Source organism: Belonocnema kinseyi, chromosome 1 (genome assembly GCF_010883055.1).
Source record: "Belonocnema kinseyi isolate 2016_QV_RU_SX_M_011 chromosome 1, B_treatae_v1, whole genome shotgun sequence".
Classification (NCBI taxonomy): domain Eukaryota; kingdom Metazoa; phylum Arthropoda; class Insecta; order Hymenoptera; family Cynipidae; genus Belonocnema; species Belonocnema kinseyi.
The window spans coordinates 84,310,584-84,326,404 of record NC_046657.1 but is presented as its reverse complement, the minus strand read 5'-3'; the positions used below and the strand labels follow the sequence as shown (position 1 = coordinate 84,326,404).

General features: G+C 25.5%; 1 protein-coding gene across 2 annotated transcripts in view; it reads right to left on the bottom strand.

Moving 5' to 3' along the window:
- The window catches only part of LOC117176248 (lissencephaly-1 homolog), a 53,485-nt gene extending 42,199 nt beyond the window's left edge, over positions 1–11,286 (bottom strand). For both annotated transcript variants that reach the window (XM_033366403.1, XM_033366412.1), the window contains exons 1-2: positions 11,170–11,286; positions 4,526–4,665 (exon numbers count right to left, since the gene is read on the bottom strand). In XM_033366403.1, the coding sequence (XP_033222294.1) occupies positions 4,526–4,563 (38 nt within the window). In that variant the 5' untranslated portion in view covers positions 4,564–4,665; positions 11,170–11,286. The remainder of the gene's footprint in view (positions 1–4,525; positions 4,666–11,169) is intronic.
- Between the last annotated feature and the right edge of the window lie 4,535 nt (positions 11,287–15,821).

Genomic DNA, 15,821 nt, shown 5'->3' with positions numbered 1-15,821 from the left:
TAAAATATTCAAAAATATTTCAAATTCATTGGAATATGTTGAAATCCCTTGAAACAGGTTAAAGCGCTTCCAAATTCTTTGGATTTTTTTAAATGACCTTCAAATATTTAAAATCCTTTTAAATCCCTTCAATTTCAATGAAGAAGAGAAAGGGGGATAAATTTTAATTTTTCAATTTTATTCAAATTTTTGTTGAATTTAAGTAAATAAACGGGATCTTTTGAAATTTTTCTTGCAATTTTCCGCCTTTTGCGCATATACTGCGTCTCGACGACTTTACTATCGATCTGACAAGTAGCGCGTGCTCGAGAAGACACCCCCGTCGTGTTTCCCCACAGTTTCACTACGCCCACTATTCATTCCACCCTGACTGATCCGAGACTAATTCATAAGATCGATTTTGGCCTTTTCCACTTTGCGAATCGCATGAGTTTCAGTCAGATTGGATTCTCCATTTGCAAGAGGAAAACGAATCACAAAATTGATAAAACTGGATGAATTAATTTGATAACAAAAAAAAAAACAAAAAAAATATATATATAAACAATTATTATCGACTTGAGCCAGATTCGTGACAAGAGGATTGAAAAAATCGATCAATGGCAACCATCGTGTTGATGTAAATTACAGATAAGATTTGAAGGGAATATTAAAAATTGCTAAGTTTGAAATATCAAATTAACATTGGCATTGCATTTGAAGATAAAATAATTTTTTTGTTGTCTCTTCTAAGGGTGTGTTGATAGTCATTCTTGAAACTGGAGAGTGATCGGAAGTTAGAAATGAAGGGAGGATCTTTTTTTGCCTTGAAAGTGGATATACCTTAGTAACAAACTTGTGTAACGAAACGATTAAATTCTGAAGCCGAGTATGGCGTTCCATTGATCCGAACTAAGTCTGCACGCCAACCCATAATGGGGGAAACCAAAAAACTCTTGTCTAAAGAGTCAATTTGCAATGTAATAATATTATAAGAAGATTCCCTATGTTAGATAGGCGGATAAATTATCATTTGTTTTTAAATTTGATACATGTTTTAAATTGAAGAAAACCATATTTGAGTGGAATGAATATGTGCGAAAATTATTAAACCAAATTTGATAGAAAATAAAAATGCAGAATAATGTGCAAAAATGCAAATTTTCAAAATTCCCCCACCTGTATAAACGAAATAAAACTATTTAAGACTAAAATTGAAACATCTCAAATTAATTGAATTATTTCAGCCAAAAAAAGACGACTTTCCTTTCCATGAAAAATGAATTTTCAAAAAAATAGTTGAATTTTCAACAAAATCTTTAAATTTTTAACTAAATACTTGAGTTTTTTTAACCTAAAAGATGCATTTTCAAGTTAAAATGTCGAATATTTTAGAAAATAGTTCACTTTCAAATCCGAAAAGTCGAATTTTCAACCAAAAGCTAAATTCTCGACAAAAAATGTAATCTTTACTATTTCAACAACGAAAAAAACGAATTTTCCATAAAAAATTTTAATTTTCAACCAACATGAGTTAAATTTTTAACAAAATATTTAAATTTTTGACAGAATATTTGGATTTTCAACAAACTAGTCGAATTATTTTTGACCAAATAGATGAATTCTCGACCAAAAATGTAACAGTTGATATTGCGAATCAAAATAGTTAAAATTTCTACAAAGAAAAGTTTTCAGCGAAATCCTTGAATTTTCTACCACAAAAATGAGTTTTTAACCAAATATTTAAATTTCCAAGAAATTAATTAAGTTGCAATCAAAATAAAATAAATTTTAAGCAAAATCGCTGAACTTTCCACAACGATAACTTTTTAACAAATTATTTAAATTTTCAACAAAATAATTACATTTTTAACAAAATAATTAAATCGCAACTAAAATAGATGAAATTTTTACCAAAATAGTTGAATTTTTACCAAATACTTGAATTTTTCACCAAAAGATGGATTTTCTATCTGGCAAAATAATTAAATTTTTTACAAAATAATATTTTTAACAAAATAAATAAATTTTCAAGAAAATAATTTAAATTTTAAACAAAAATATGAGAATTGTTTACCTTAAAGATGAATTTTCTATGACAAAAATGACTCTTTAACAAAATAATTAAATTTTTCGCACAATATTTTTAACAAAATCATAAAAACCTTAACAAGATAGTTGAACTTTGACCAAATATTTGAACTTTTCACCACAAAGATAACTTTTTAATCAAATATTTAAATTCTCAACAAAATAATTAAATTTTTAACAAAATAATTAAATTGCATCTAAAATAGATGAAATTTCTACCAAAATAGTTGAATTTTTACCAAATACTTGAATTTTCTACCGAAAAATGGATTTTCTATCTAACAAAATAATTTAATTTTTTACAAAATAATTAAAATTTTAACCAAATATTTGAATTTTCTACCTAAAAGATGAATTATCTATGACAAAAATGACGTTAACAAAATAATTTAATTTTTCGCACAATAATATTTTTAACAAAATCATTAAAATTTTAACAAAATAGTTGAGTTTAAACCAAACATTTGAACTTTTCACCACAAAGATGACTCTTTAAACAAATATTTATATTCTCAAAAAAATAATTAAATCTTTAACAATATAGGTGAATTTTCAACAACAAAAAATGGTTGATTTTTCAAGCCAAAGATGCTAAATTTTTTAGAAAAGAGTTGACTTTTAAAGCCGAAAAGGTCCATTTTTAACCTATAAAGATGAATTCTCAACCAAAAATGCAAAAGTCGATAATTCAACAAAAAAAAAACAAATTTTTATTTTTTTTAAATGCAATCTTTAACTAAATACTTCATTTTCACTCTATAAAGATGAATTCTGATCTAGTTGGTATTTCAACCAAGAACAGATGAAAATTTTAATAAAAAAATATTAATTTAGAACCAAAAAAGGAGAATTTAGAATCAAATAGTTGAATTGTCGTCAAAACTGTTCAATTTTTAATAAAAAAATACCCATATTCCACCCAACATCTGATTTTTCGACAAAAAAAAAGAAAACTTTTTAAATCAAATAATTAAACTTTTAAAAAAATAATGTCAACAAAATATAGTTGAATCTTTAACCAAATGCTTTAATTTTCTATTTATAAAGATAAATTTTCAAGATAAAAAGTCGAATGAAAAAAAGAATTTTTGACGTAAAAAGATGAATTCTTAGCCAAAAACATAATAGTTTACATTTTAACCGAAAAATATGAAATTTCTACAAAAAGAGTTACATTTTTTAACCAAAAAGATGAATTTTCAAAAAAAATAAAATAAATTGCAACTAAAATGAGGATTTTCCAAACCAAGATTCTGCAGCCAAGAAAGAAAATAAAAGTTTACCTAAAGTGTTAAATTTTCTGAAAAAAATTGCATTTTAAACCCGCAAATATAAATTTTCAACATAAAAGTTAATTTTCAACCAAGCAGTTACATTTTTCACTAAAAACGTGAAAATTTCAAAGCAAGAAGATAGTTTTCTAAAAAAAAAGACGAATTTTTAACTAAAAAAGATCATATATTAATCCAAAATAGAAAAGTTACCTTTACGGTTAAACAAAATTATTTCGAAACAAAAAAATCTTAAGCAAAATATTTCATTTTGCAACCAGAAAAATTAATTTTTAACTAAAACGATAAATCTGCAACTGGAATAGTTAAATTTTCATCAACAAAAATTCAGCCAGAGATGAATTTTTAAAATAAAATTATATATGTGCAACAAAAACAAATGAAGTCTTAACAAATTAGTTCAACTTTTAAACAAGCAGTTGAATGTTTAACCAAAGAAGCATTATTTTTAACCAAGTCAATTAATTTTTTAATCAAAAAGGCCCATTTTTAGCAAATCACATGAATTTTGAACCAAACTAGATCACTTAGTTTCTATCTAAAATTAGAATAGTTAAATTTTCAGTTAAATAATTAATTTGCACAGAACAAAAACCAAAAAGGATGAACATAGCAAAAGTTGAATTTTCCACGAAATAATAAAAGTTTACTCTAAAAATATAATCGTCAGAAGGAAGAAACATAAAAAAAAGAAAAAGTAATTTTTTTGGATTGAAAAAAAAAACAAATTTAAACATTCACATTTTTTGAATTGAAAAAATTACTTTTTTATTCTAACGCCTAAAAAATATATATATATATACATATATATATATATATATAAATTAACATAAACAATACAAATCGTTCCAAACATCAAAAGAAAAGAATTCCCCATTCGAAATTCCCGCCCCGAATGCATTTTGGGCTGCGCGGCAGAGCTATATGGAATATATTAATGCGCAGTAGACATATATGGGATATATTGATGCGCAGTGGACATATATGGAATATATTGATGCGCAGTAAATGGCTATATCATTTGTGACTGCGCAGAATATCTCTATGGCATATATGACAGTGCATTCTATTTCTATCATAGCATTTGTAACTCCGAAATTCCATGTTAACCCAGTATTATTCTCAAAAATTACATATATACACAAAAAGAAAACTAAACTTACAACTCCTCCCTCTGACGTTGAGACAACACCATTTTCATGATCCACGAGTGTAACTCGGCAGATTCCTTGATGATGCAAATCAGTAGAGACTTGAGTCCTCCCTCGAGCCTTGAATTTTAGTGCACTGCCATCGACATCCTCTAAAACGTTAATTTAAAAAATAGTATTGATTATTAATGATTACCAAGTTAACTTGCTTCAAATAATCTTTAATTCGATTGTTTGGCTTCAGGCGGAAAATAATTTCAAATTTAATCGCAATTTTTGATAAACTTTCTGTTTTTTTTTTAAGAATAATTTTCTTCAATACTCCTCAGAATGGTTCGAAATATCGCGTCCGATAATTTATCAATAGATTCTACGTCTTCGAAATGATTTCAACCGAGTTTGTTTGTTTGCGATTTCGTCTTTTTAATGATACAGGGTTGTTAGAAAATCCCAATCTTGAAATTGTCTGACTTTTCCCTGACAAAATTTTCATTTTCCCTGACAACACTAAATTTGTCTTTTAGATAAAAAAAAACAACCTTGCACCTGGGAGATAAATAATATTATTGAAAAAGGGTTTGTTTCCAACTTTATTTGAAACATTTTTCGTGAAAGGTGTAAAATTTTGAACAAAAAATGGTAGAATTAAATTTTCAGTTAAAACAATTAATTTATAACAAGAAAAAAGGGATTTTCAACAGAATAGATCATTTTTCAACATAAAAATTCCACATAAAAATATTTTAATTTTCAATCAAATACATTTGAATTAGGAAAAAAAAGTCTTTTCAAGATATTAGTTGAATCCTCAGCATAGCAGACTAATTTTAAAACTCAGAAGAGGAATTTTGAACAAAAAAGTTAAATTTCAAACAAACAAAAATTTTATCAGTACAGAAATGAAAGATCCAAAATGTTGGACTTTAAGTCTAAACTATGAATATTTTAGTAAAATTATGGAGTTTTCAACTAAATAAATGAACTTTCATATAAAAATATAAATATTCGAGCAAAAATGGTATAAAATATATTCAGTTATAAAAACTAATTTTCAACTAAAAAAACAACTGCTTTTTACATAAAAGGATGCATTTTTATCCTAAAAAAAAGCACTTTTAACCAATGAGTTGAATTTCCAACCCAAAAGATACTTTTTTTTAACGAAAAAAAGACAACTTTTCTACAACATACACACATGAGTTTTCATATTTAAAAGATAATTTTTCAACCAAAAATACAATAGTTACATTTTCAGTTATAATAAAAAATGTTTATTTAAAATGTTTATTAATTAATTTCATATAAAAAAAATTAATTTTCAATCTAAAAGATAATTTTTTGATAAAAAAAAGATGTCAATTTTCGGTTGAAAAAAAATTAATTTCAATGCAACTATTTTCTTAAAAAGTCTTCTTGTTTAGTCCAAAATTCAACTCATTGGTTAAAAGTTTTTTTTTTGTTGGAGACTAATCATTTTAGTTGAAAATTCACTTCTTTGATTAACAATTTAAACATGTATTGGTTAAAAATAAGTTTTATCTGGTCTTTTTTGGTATAAAATTAACTTCATAGTTGAAAATACATCTTCATGTTTGCAGATTAATTATTTTAGATGGATATTCATCTTTTCGGTTAAAAATTGAACTAAATTGTTTAAAAATTGTTTCATTTTAGTTTTAAAATTCATCTTTTCCCGCAGAAAATCTAATTATTTGGTTGAAAATTCACGTCTTTTTGTGAACTTTTTTTGAAATTGAAAACATAACTACAGCATTTCTAGTTGGTAATTTTGATTTTTTGTTGAAAAATTCGACTACTTGGTTGAAAGTTGAACTACTTTGTACATTTTTTTTAAGATTCATATCTTTGGTTGAAAATTTTACTATATTGTTGAAAACTCATCTTTTTCAATTAAAAATCTAATTGTTTGGTTAAAATTTCACGTATTTTAGTGAAAATTATTCTTATTGGTTAAATATTCCCTTTTTTAGTTGAAAATTTAACTATACTTTGGTAAAAATTCATTTTCATTTAGTTAAAACTTAATTTTTTAAATTAAAAATGTAACTATTCCATTTCTGGCGGATAATTCTTTTTTTTTACTAGAAAACTCAACTGTTTGGTTAAAAATGCAATTCGTTTGTTGAAAATGCAACTACTTTATTAAAAATCATCTTTTTTGGTAAAAAAATGCATCGTTTTGGTCGAAAATTCATCTGAAATTCATTTCAAGTTTTCTCTGATATTCCCTGACGTTCTGAAAATCCCTGACCTGTAACAGCCCTGATCATAATAATTCTAAAAATATATACATAATATAAAATAGGAAACAAAATAAATAAAATTAAAAAAAAAATGAATTTTGCTCGGAATTTGGGTTTTAAATGGTTTATTTACCGGAAATTGGAAACAAAGAAGAGTTTTCCGGAAGTACGCAAGAGACCTTGACAGACGGCATAATCTACCGGGTAGGTGTAGCGTCGCGACACTTTTGCGACTATGCGTATACGAGATTATTACAATCAATAGTCTCGCCGCCGGCCGGCCCCTTGGACTCCTTTTATTCAAATATTCATGTAACGCCCTTATTTCTGGAGAATAATAATAATAATAAGTTATTTAAAATTTTCAGTTGCTTAATTAGAGATTAGATTCGTAAAACGGAAAATTAAATTTGATTTTGTTTTTTTTTGTTTTTAATTCACTACGAAAACGTTAAAAATTTGCAAACTACAAATTTATAAGAAATACTTCATGTTGACATGTGCAGAAAAACATACAATAAATAACAATAATAATAACCAATAATAATTAATCACTTTTTTGCAAGTGTGTCAATTTCAACATTCTTTTTTAAAACTTTGCTAAATATGAATTTCCTCAGAGTACATAACTTTTTTCCAAAAGCAATTATTTTTATAAATTACAAAAATTGGGAACAAAGTATTTTCAATGATAAAAAAGACGATAAGAACTCTTGCAAAAATGTATGTCAGGAAAATAATATGTTGAAAGAAATAATTACTTTCAAGAAAATATTAATTTGCAATAAAAAAAGAACATAAACTGTAAAGTATACCTAAAAATACTATGAGGATATATTAAATGTATTCCTTTAAAAAGCCTTAAATCTTTCAGCAAAACTGGAACATATCAGTAAAAATTACCAAAAAACCTGGATGATAAAAACTCTATAATTAGCATTTAACTGCAAAATTTACCAAAAATCAGGACAATAATTTAATTTGTACTTAAACAAAAACTACACGCCTTTTTCCAAAAGACAATTTTTTTGGAAACTATTACTCTATGCATTAAAAAATTTGTCAGCAATTTATAAATTAGTACCTATTTTCGAATCGGTATTTCAAAAAAGTGTAATATGCTAAATACATGAATTCTCAACCAAATAGTTGAACTTTAAACTTAAAACATTATCGATTCTCAACAAAACAGTTGAATTTTAAACTAAATAAATGAGGTTTGGAAAAAAAGAAATAATAGTTAAATTTACAGTTTCAAAATTTATATTCAATTAGATGATGAATTTTTATCCAAGAACATTAATTTCTACCAAAAAGACAAATTTTCAACAAAATACATGAATTTTTAATTTAAAAAATAAATTGTCAACCAGAAATTGAATAGTTACATTTTCGGTTATAAAACTAATGTTCAACCAGAGATAAATTTTCAAATATAATGATTGAATATTTAACGGAAATAAATACATTTTTGGTTTGAAAAAAACCACTAATTTTCAACAAAAATTAATTTAAAAAAATATAGTTGCGTGTTTAAACAAAATATCGAATTTTCAACCAAAAAGAGTTTACATTTTATTCAAGTTCTTTTTTTTAATTTTCAACCCGAAAATATGAATTTTTCACAAACATGGTTCAGTTAAAAAAAATTAATTTCCATAAAACTGACGAATTTTCGACCAAAAAGATGAATTTTAATCTGAAGAAGATAAATTGTCAATTTAAAATTGAATAATTAAATTAAATACATAAATAAAGGTTAAATTAAAAAGTTGAATTCTCAAAGAGATGAGAGAAATTTTCAGCCAAATAGTTGAATTTCGAACTAAAAAATATCAATTATTTTCAAACAAAAAACAATTTTCAATCAGAGATGAATTTTCGAGCAAAATAATGAATCTAAATCTGGAATAGTTGAACTTTCGACCAAAAATTTCAATCAGGAAGAAGAATTTCTACAAAAAAAAAACGAATTTTCAAAGTAAAAGTTCCATTTTTCAACAAAAAATAATAAATCTTCAACTAGAATAACTGAATTTTTCATCAAAAAATATTTATTTTCAACCTAAAAAATTGATTTGTACAAGAAAGGCGAATTTTTACCTGAAAAATAACACGGTTTTTACCAAAAATTGAAGATGGAAAAAAAATTAATATTCAACCAGAGATGAATTTTTAACTAAAATGATGGGAATATACAATTCAGAACATCAATCTTCGATGGAAAATTAAAGAATTTTCAACCAAATAGTTAAATTTTTTAACAAAAAGATACATTTTCAACTCCTCGGTTGAAAGAACAATGAACCACTTTATTAAAAATAACTTTTTTTTGTTGTTGAAGATTCATGACTTTAGTCAAAAATTCAACTATTTTGTAAAAAATTGATCTTTTTGGTAAAAAAAAAAATTAATCTGCTTGGTTAAAAATGTACTTAGTTGAAAATTGAACTGCTTTGTAGAAAATATGCATTTTTGTCTTGAAAATTCAACAATTTTATAGAAATATCAAACATTTGTTTTGTAAAGAAATTAATCTTCTCGGTAAAATATGTATGCAGCTTCTTGATTAAAAAAAAACCTGTTTTGGTTGCGGAATCAACTATTTTTTTGGTTGAAAATTTGGTCTATTTTGGTTAAATTCAACAGTGTTTTATTTGAAATTAAAATATTCTTTTGTTGAAATATCAACTATTATGTTTTTTTAAATTCATTTTTAATTTAAAAATTAAATTCCTTGGTTGAAAGTTGAAATACTTTATCACAAATTCTTTCATTTTTTTGGTTGACGATTCATAGTTTTATTTGAAAATTAAATTGTAGAAACTTCGCCTTTTTGTCTTCAAAATTCAACAATTTGATAGAAATATCAAACATTTCGTAGAAAATTCAATTTTTGTCTCTTAAAAAGTAATCACTTTGACACTGAACATTCAACTATTTCGTTGAAAATTGGGATTTTTTAAATATAAAATCAACTTTTCTTGTTGTTAAAAATACAACTTCTTGGTTGAAAATTAAACCTTTTGGTTCGAGGATTCAACTATTTTGTAGAAAATTCGTCTTTTTGTCTTAAAAATTCTACAATATGATAGGAAATTCAAATATTTCGTCAAAAATTTAATTTTTGTTGTTGAAAATTCATCTTTTTGTGATAATTTTTAGGCTAAAAATGCAAATATTTGGTTGCAAATTCTTCTTTTTTGGTAGAAAAGTAATCTTCTTGGATAAATATTTATGCATTTAGTTAAAAATTCTTGTGCTTTATTTAGTGGCTTTATTTAAATTTTAAATATTTTTTGGTTGAAACATTAACTATTTTTTATTGCTAATTGGTCTTTTAACGTTGAAAATTAACTTTTTTGCTGAATAATCATATTTTTGTGTTAAAAATTCAACTCCCTTGTCAGGAATATAAAAATGTCCTGGAAATTCAAGGTTTTTCAGGTAGAGTACACAATTTAATAAAATCAAACATATTAACATAAAAGGTTCTGAATCCTCAAAAAAGAATGGATTGAAGAAACATATTTAGAAGAAAAAAAAGGGTCTTCGACCCGGTCTAATTTTCATCCACGGGTAAATTTGCCCCGAAAACAGAAACAAAAAAACAAATAAATCTTTCCGCTCAGTTCTGAAATAACTTTCGGTAATTAACGAGCCTACCTCAAAAAATAAAATAAAAAGTCCACAAGCGGAGAAATCGAGAATCACAACTGGCATTTACTCAGAAAAACGACCTGTTTCTCCCCTTAAAGCAACAATCAAATTCTCACCGAATAATAACCTCTAAATTATCAAACAAAAAAAAAACGCTCATTACAAATTCCAAATTTTAATTCCCAATTACAAATCAAAAATCCGATGACAGTCCCAACAGCTGATCAAATCCCTCACCTGTCAAAACTTGATTCTGGGCGGATCAGAAAAATCCACCCGGAAAAAAGTTCCTAAATACTAAAACTAACAAAGTAGAGGTTAGAAACTCCCTAAAACAAAAGTCCTCCTTTTTCACCCTTGGGAGCTTCTCTGCGAATCGAGAACGGCCCCTTGCGAAAAAATCGATTCGGAACGACGACACACAAGCAAGAGCCAGGGGCATTTTCAATTTTCCGGATTTGACTTCCGGGGAAAATTGTTGAAAAGGTATGAAAATCGGGAAATACGTCAGGGGGGGATTTTTTACTGATTTTTGGTGGGGTCCTTTTTTGGAGATTTGTGATTGAATCGAAGCGAGGCCCTTCGGTTTGTTGTAAATCGGGTACGGCCATTTTGGTCGGATTCGTGCCGTCTGTTGAGTGCAAATGAGTGCAAAACGCGTCGAGGGAGTAACAATTTGTCAGACAGTCATCGCGGTGAAAAGGAGATTGGAAAAGGAAAATCGGTACTCACGTTTCTTGTCACAGAGCTGAAAACACGAGATTCCCTACGAGTCGGGAAATTCACGGGAAAACCGGGGAAACCGTACCGCGAAAGTAACTTCTCGAGATCACGACTGCGACCAAACTACGGGATCACTCGCGAGGTGGCGCTGATGGCCGCGCATGCGCGACAGGTATAGAATTATGCGCAAGCGCGCCACATACGAATGTCGACAAATAAAACGAATAAAATTAACCGGATTGAAGACCATTGTGAGTTATTTCGCACAAAATTCATGCTTTTGGTTGACGAATTATATTTTTAGTTTCAAATTTGACTTTTTTCTCAAAAATCCGTTTAATTTTCATTTGAAAATTTATTTTTCGCATTGAAAATTTAACGATTACATTCTTGGTTGAAAATTTATGTTTTTCAGTTGAAAATTCGGTTGGGAGGTAACTTTTTGGTTGAAAAGTACTATTATATTTTTGGTTGGAACTTCATCTCTTTTGTTAATAAATTCACCTGCTTGGTTGAAAGTTTAACTACTTTGTTATGAATTAATTTTTTTCTGAAGATTCATCTCTGGTTGAAAATTAAACTATTTTTATACTTGCTTCATTTTTAGTCTAAAATTGATTTTTTAAATTGAAAATTCACGCTTTTTGTGTAAAATTAGTTCTTCTTGTTTTTTATTTAAAAACTTAGATACTTCATAATTGGAAATTTAGCTATTTTGTTGAATATTCGTTTCATTTTGTATCGAAAATTAATTGTTTTAAATTGAAAACTTCGCGCTTTTATTTTTACTTAGAAATTTATCTTCTTTAATCGGAAATTCAATTCTTTGATTAGAAATATAAATATTATTTAAACAAATTTTTATTTGTACAAAATTAATCTTCGGGTTAAAAAAAAACACGTTTTTGATTAAAAATTAGTCTTTTTTGTTGTTCTATATTAATTTTTTGATTAAATCTTAGTTCTTGTAGTTTTGGTTAAAAAATCAACTATTTGACAGAAAATTAATGTTCTGGATTAAAAATTCATGTTTTTGTTGAAAATTAGTATTTTTGTTTTATTCTTGTATTTAATTTTAAATAACAAATTCATTTCATTAAATTTTAGTTTTAAATTAATTTTTTTAATCGAAAATTCACGTTTTTTCTGGAAAAATAGTTCTTTTCATTTTTTATTAATTTTAATTTAAAAATTTAGATACTTCATTTATAATTGTAAATTTATCTTTTTTAGTTGAATATTTAGCTATTTTGTTGAATATTCGTTTCATTTTTTATCGAAAATTAATTTTTTAAATAGAAAATTTAACAATTTTATTTTTAGTTGACATTTTTCTTTTTTAATTGAAAATGCAATTATTTGATTAAAAATATACATATTATCTGAACTAATTTTTGTTTGTCAAAATTAATCTTCTGACTTGAAAATTCACGTTTTTTTCATAAAAATTAGTCTTTTTTGTTGTTTTATATTAATTTTTTTAACTATAAATTTAGTTTATCCATTTTTGGTTTAAAAATCAACTATTTGACAGGAAATTAATATTATGGATTAAAAATTCATGTTTTTGGTTGAAAATTAGTATTTTTTATTGATTTGTTATTAAAAAATTTCTATATTGTATTTTTGATTGAAAACGTATGTTTGTTAGTTGAAAATTTTACTTCTTGGTTGGAAATTAAACTCCTATATTAAAAATAATTTTTTTGTTGAAGATTTATCTTTTTTGTTGAAAATTTAATTATTTTGTTGATTTGCTTCAGTTCTGTTTTAAAATTAATTTTTTTAATTAAAAATTCATGTTTTCGGTCGAAAATAAGTTCTATTTTGTTTTTTATTAATTCTTTATCTAAAAATTCAGATATTGTATTTTTAATTGAGAGTTTATCTTTTTTAGTTGAACATTTGACTACTTAGTTGAAAATTAATTTCTTTTTTGAAGATTCCTCTTTGTTTGAAAATTTAGCAGATGTGTTGAATATACGTTTCATTTTTTACCGAAAATTAATTTTTTTAATTACAAATTTAACAGCTTTATTTTTAGTTCACAATTTCTCTTCTATATTTGAAAATTAAATTATTTCATTGAAAATGTACGTATTATGTCAACAAATTTTTTGTTGTAAAAAATTAATCTTCTAACTTAAAAATTCACGTTTTTTGGTTGAAAATTAGTCTTTTTTGTTGTTTTATATTAATCTTTTTAATGGTAAATGAAAATTTTGCTATTCCTTTTTTGGTCAAAAAATCATTTATATTTTCTAATTGAAAATTCAACTGCTTTGTTAAAAATTAATTTTTTTGGTTGAAGATTTATCTTTTATTTGCTTGACTATTTGATTAAAAATTAAACTAATTCGTTAAAACGTTTAGGGTTTAATTGCAAATTTGATTTTTTTTAAATTGATATTTTAGGATAAAAAATGTAAGTGTTTTAAAAAAATTCGCCTTTGTGACTTGAAAAATCAACAATTTGGCAGAGCTTTAAACTATTTTTTTGAAAATCAAATTTTGTGTTGAAAATTCATAATTCATATTTGGTTGATTGTTGAACTTTTTTTGTGAAGAATTCGTTTTTTTAAAGATGTATCATTTTAATTTCAAAATGTCTTTTTAAGTTGAAAATTCATGAATTTGTTGAAAATGAGTTTCTTTTGGTAGCAAAATAATCATCTTAATTAAAAATTATCTTTTCGGTAGAAAATTCAACTATTTCAATAAATTTTGAACTTTTCTATTGAAATTTTATTTTTTAACATTGATTACATCATTTTCGCTAAATATTTATTTATTTTCCTGAAAAAATAACTGTTTTGTTTAAAAAGTTCATCTTTTTTAATTGAATTGAATTGGTTATGATTTTTAATTAAAATGTTTTTTTGGTTAAAGATTGATCTTTTTAGAAGGAAATTAAAAAAAAATTGCTTTTGAATTAAATTACATGTTTTGTTGAACACTCATATTTTTTGTTTAAAAATTCAACTTACCTATTTTATAGATAATTTGTTGTCTTTTTTAATTAAGAATTCAACTATTTGTTTGAAATTTTATATTTCTTGTTCTAAAAATTAACTTCCTTGTTGAAAATTCATCTTTTCTCATTTTTGACCAAAAAAGGACTTCAACAAAATAGTATTTAAATTTTCAATAATTATTACATTTTTATAAAATAGTTGAATTTTTAACCTACAAAGATGCATTTTCAACCAAATGGTCTAATTTTCATAGTCAGAAAAATATTAAAAGTTACCAAATTTTAAATTTTCAACTACAAAAAATGGAATTTCATCTGCATTCTCAACAAAAATGATGAATTTTTAATCAAAAAGGATTAATTTCCAACACAGAAAATAAATTTCCAGCCTAATAGTTACATTTTCAACTGAAAATGAAAATCTTACTACCAAAAATGGAATCGACAAATTCTCATTTGAAAAATGATTAGAAAAAACTAATTAATAACAATAAATTCCCTTTTCCTTACGTCACCGTTCGTCACACACCCTCAACGATTTCTGTGAATTCCATGAATGCCATTAATACCGAGAATTCCATGAATTATTTTAATTCCGTGAATTCCATGAATTCCTTAAATTCAATGAATTCCGTAAATTCAATTAATTCCGTGAATTCAATGAATTTCATAAATTCAATGAATTCCGTGAATTCTATTAATTTCATCAATACCACGAATTTCATGAATACTTTGAATTTCATGAATTCTTTGAATTCCATGAATTCTTTGAATTCCATGAATTCTTTGAATTCCATGAATTCTTTGAATTCCATGAATTCTTTGAATTCCATGAATTCTTTGAATTCCATGAATTCTTTGAATTCCATGAATTCTTTGAATTCCATGAATTCTTTGAATTCCATGCATTCTTTGAATTCCATGAATTCTTTGAATTCCATGAATTCTTTGAATTTCATGAATTCTTTGAATTCATTGATTTCCATGAATTCCTTGATTTCCATGAATTCTGAGAATTCCATAAATTCCACGAAATCCATAAATTCCACGAAATCCATGAATTCTGAGAATTCCATGAATCTATTGAATTTCGTGAATTCCGTAATTTCCATGCATTCTGTGGATTCCATAAATTGCGTGAATTCCATTAATTCAATGAATTCCACGAAATACGCAAATTCCTTAAATTTCTTTAATTCCACAAATTCCGTGAATTCCAGGAATATTAATTAAATTCCGTGAATTCCAGGAATATTAATTAAATTCCATGAATTCGTTGAATCCTAGAAATTCTAAAAATTCCTTTAATTCCATTAATGTCCCCTGAATTCCGCAAATTTCACTAACGCCGTGAATTCCGTAAATTCCCTGAATATTTCTGGATTTCCACGATTGCCTTGAATCCAACGAATTCTAAACATTCCTTGAATTCCGTGTATTTCATGACTGTTCCTTGAAGCCCATTGAATTTAATGAATTCTGTGAATTGTAATTACGCAAATTCCTTGAATTCCACAAATTCTTTAATTCCGTGAATTCCGGGAATATTCACTAAATTCCATTAATTCGATCAATCCTAGAAATTCCAAAAATTCTTTTAATTCCATTAGTGTTCCTTGAATTCCTTGAAATCTTTGTATTCCGCAAATTTCACTAATTCCTTGAATTTATGTAAATTCCATTAATA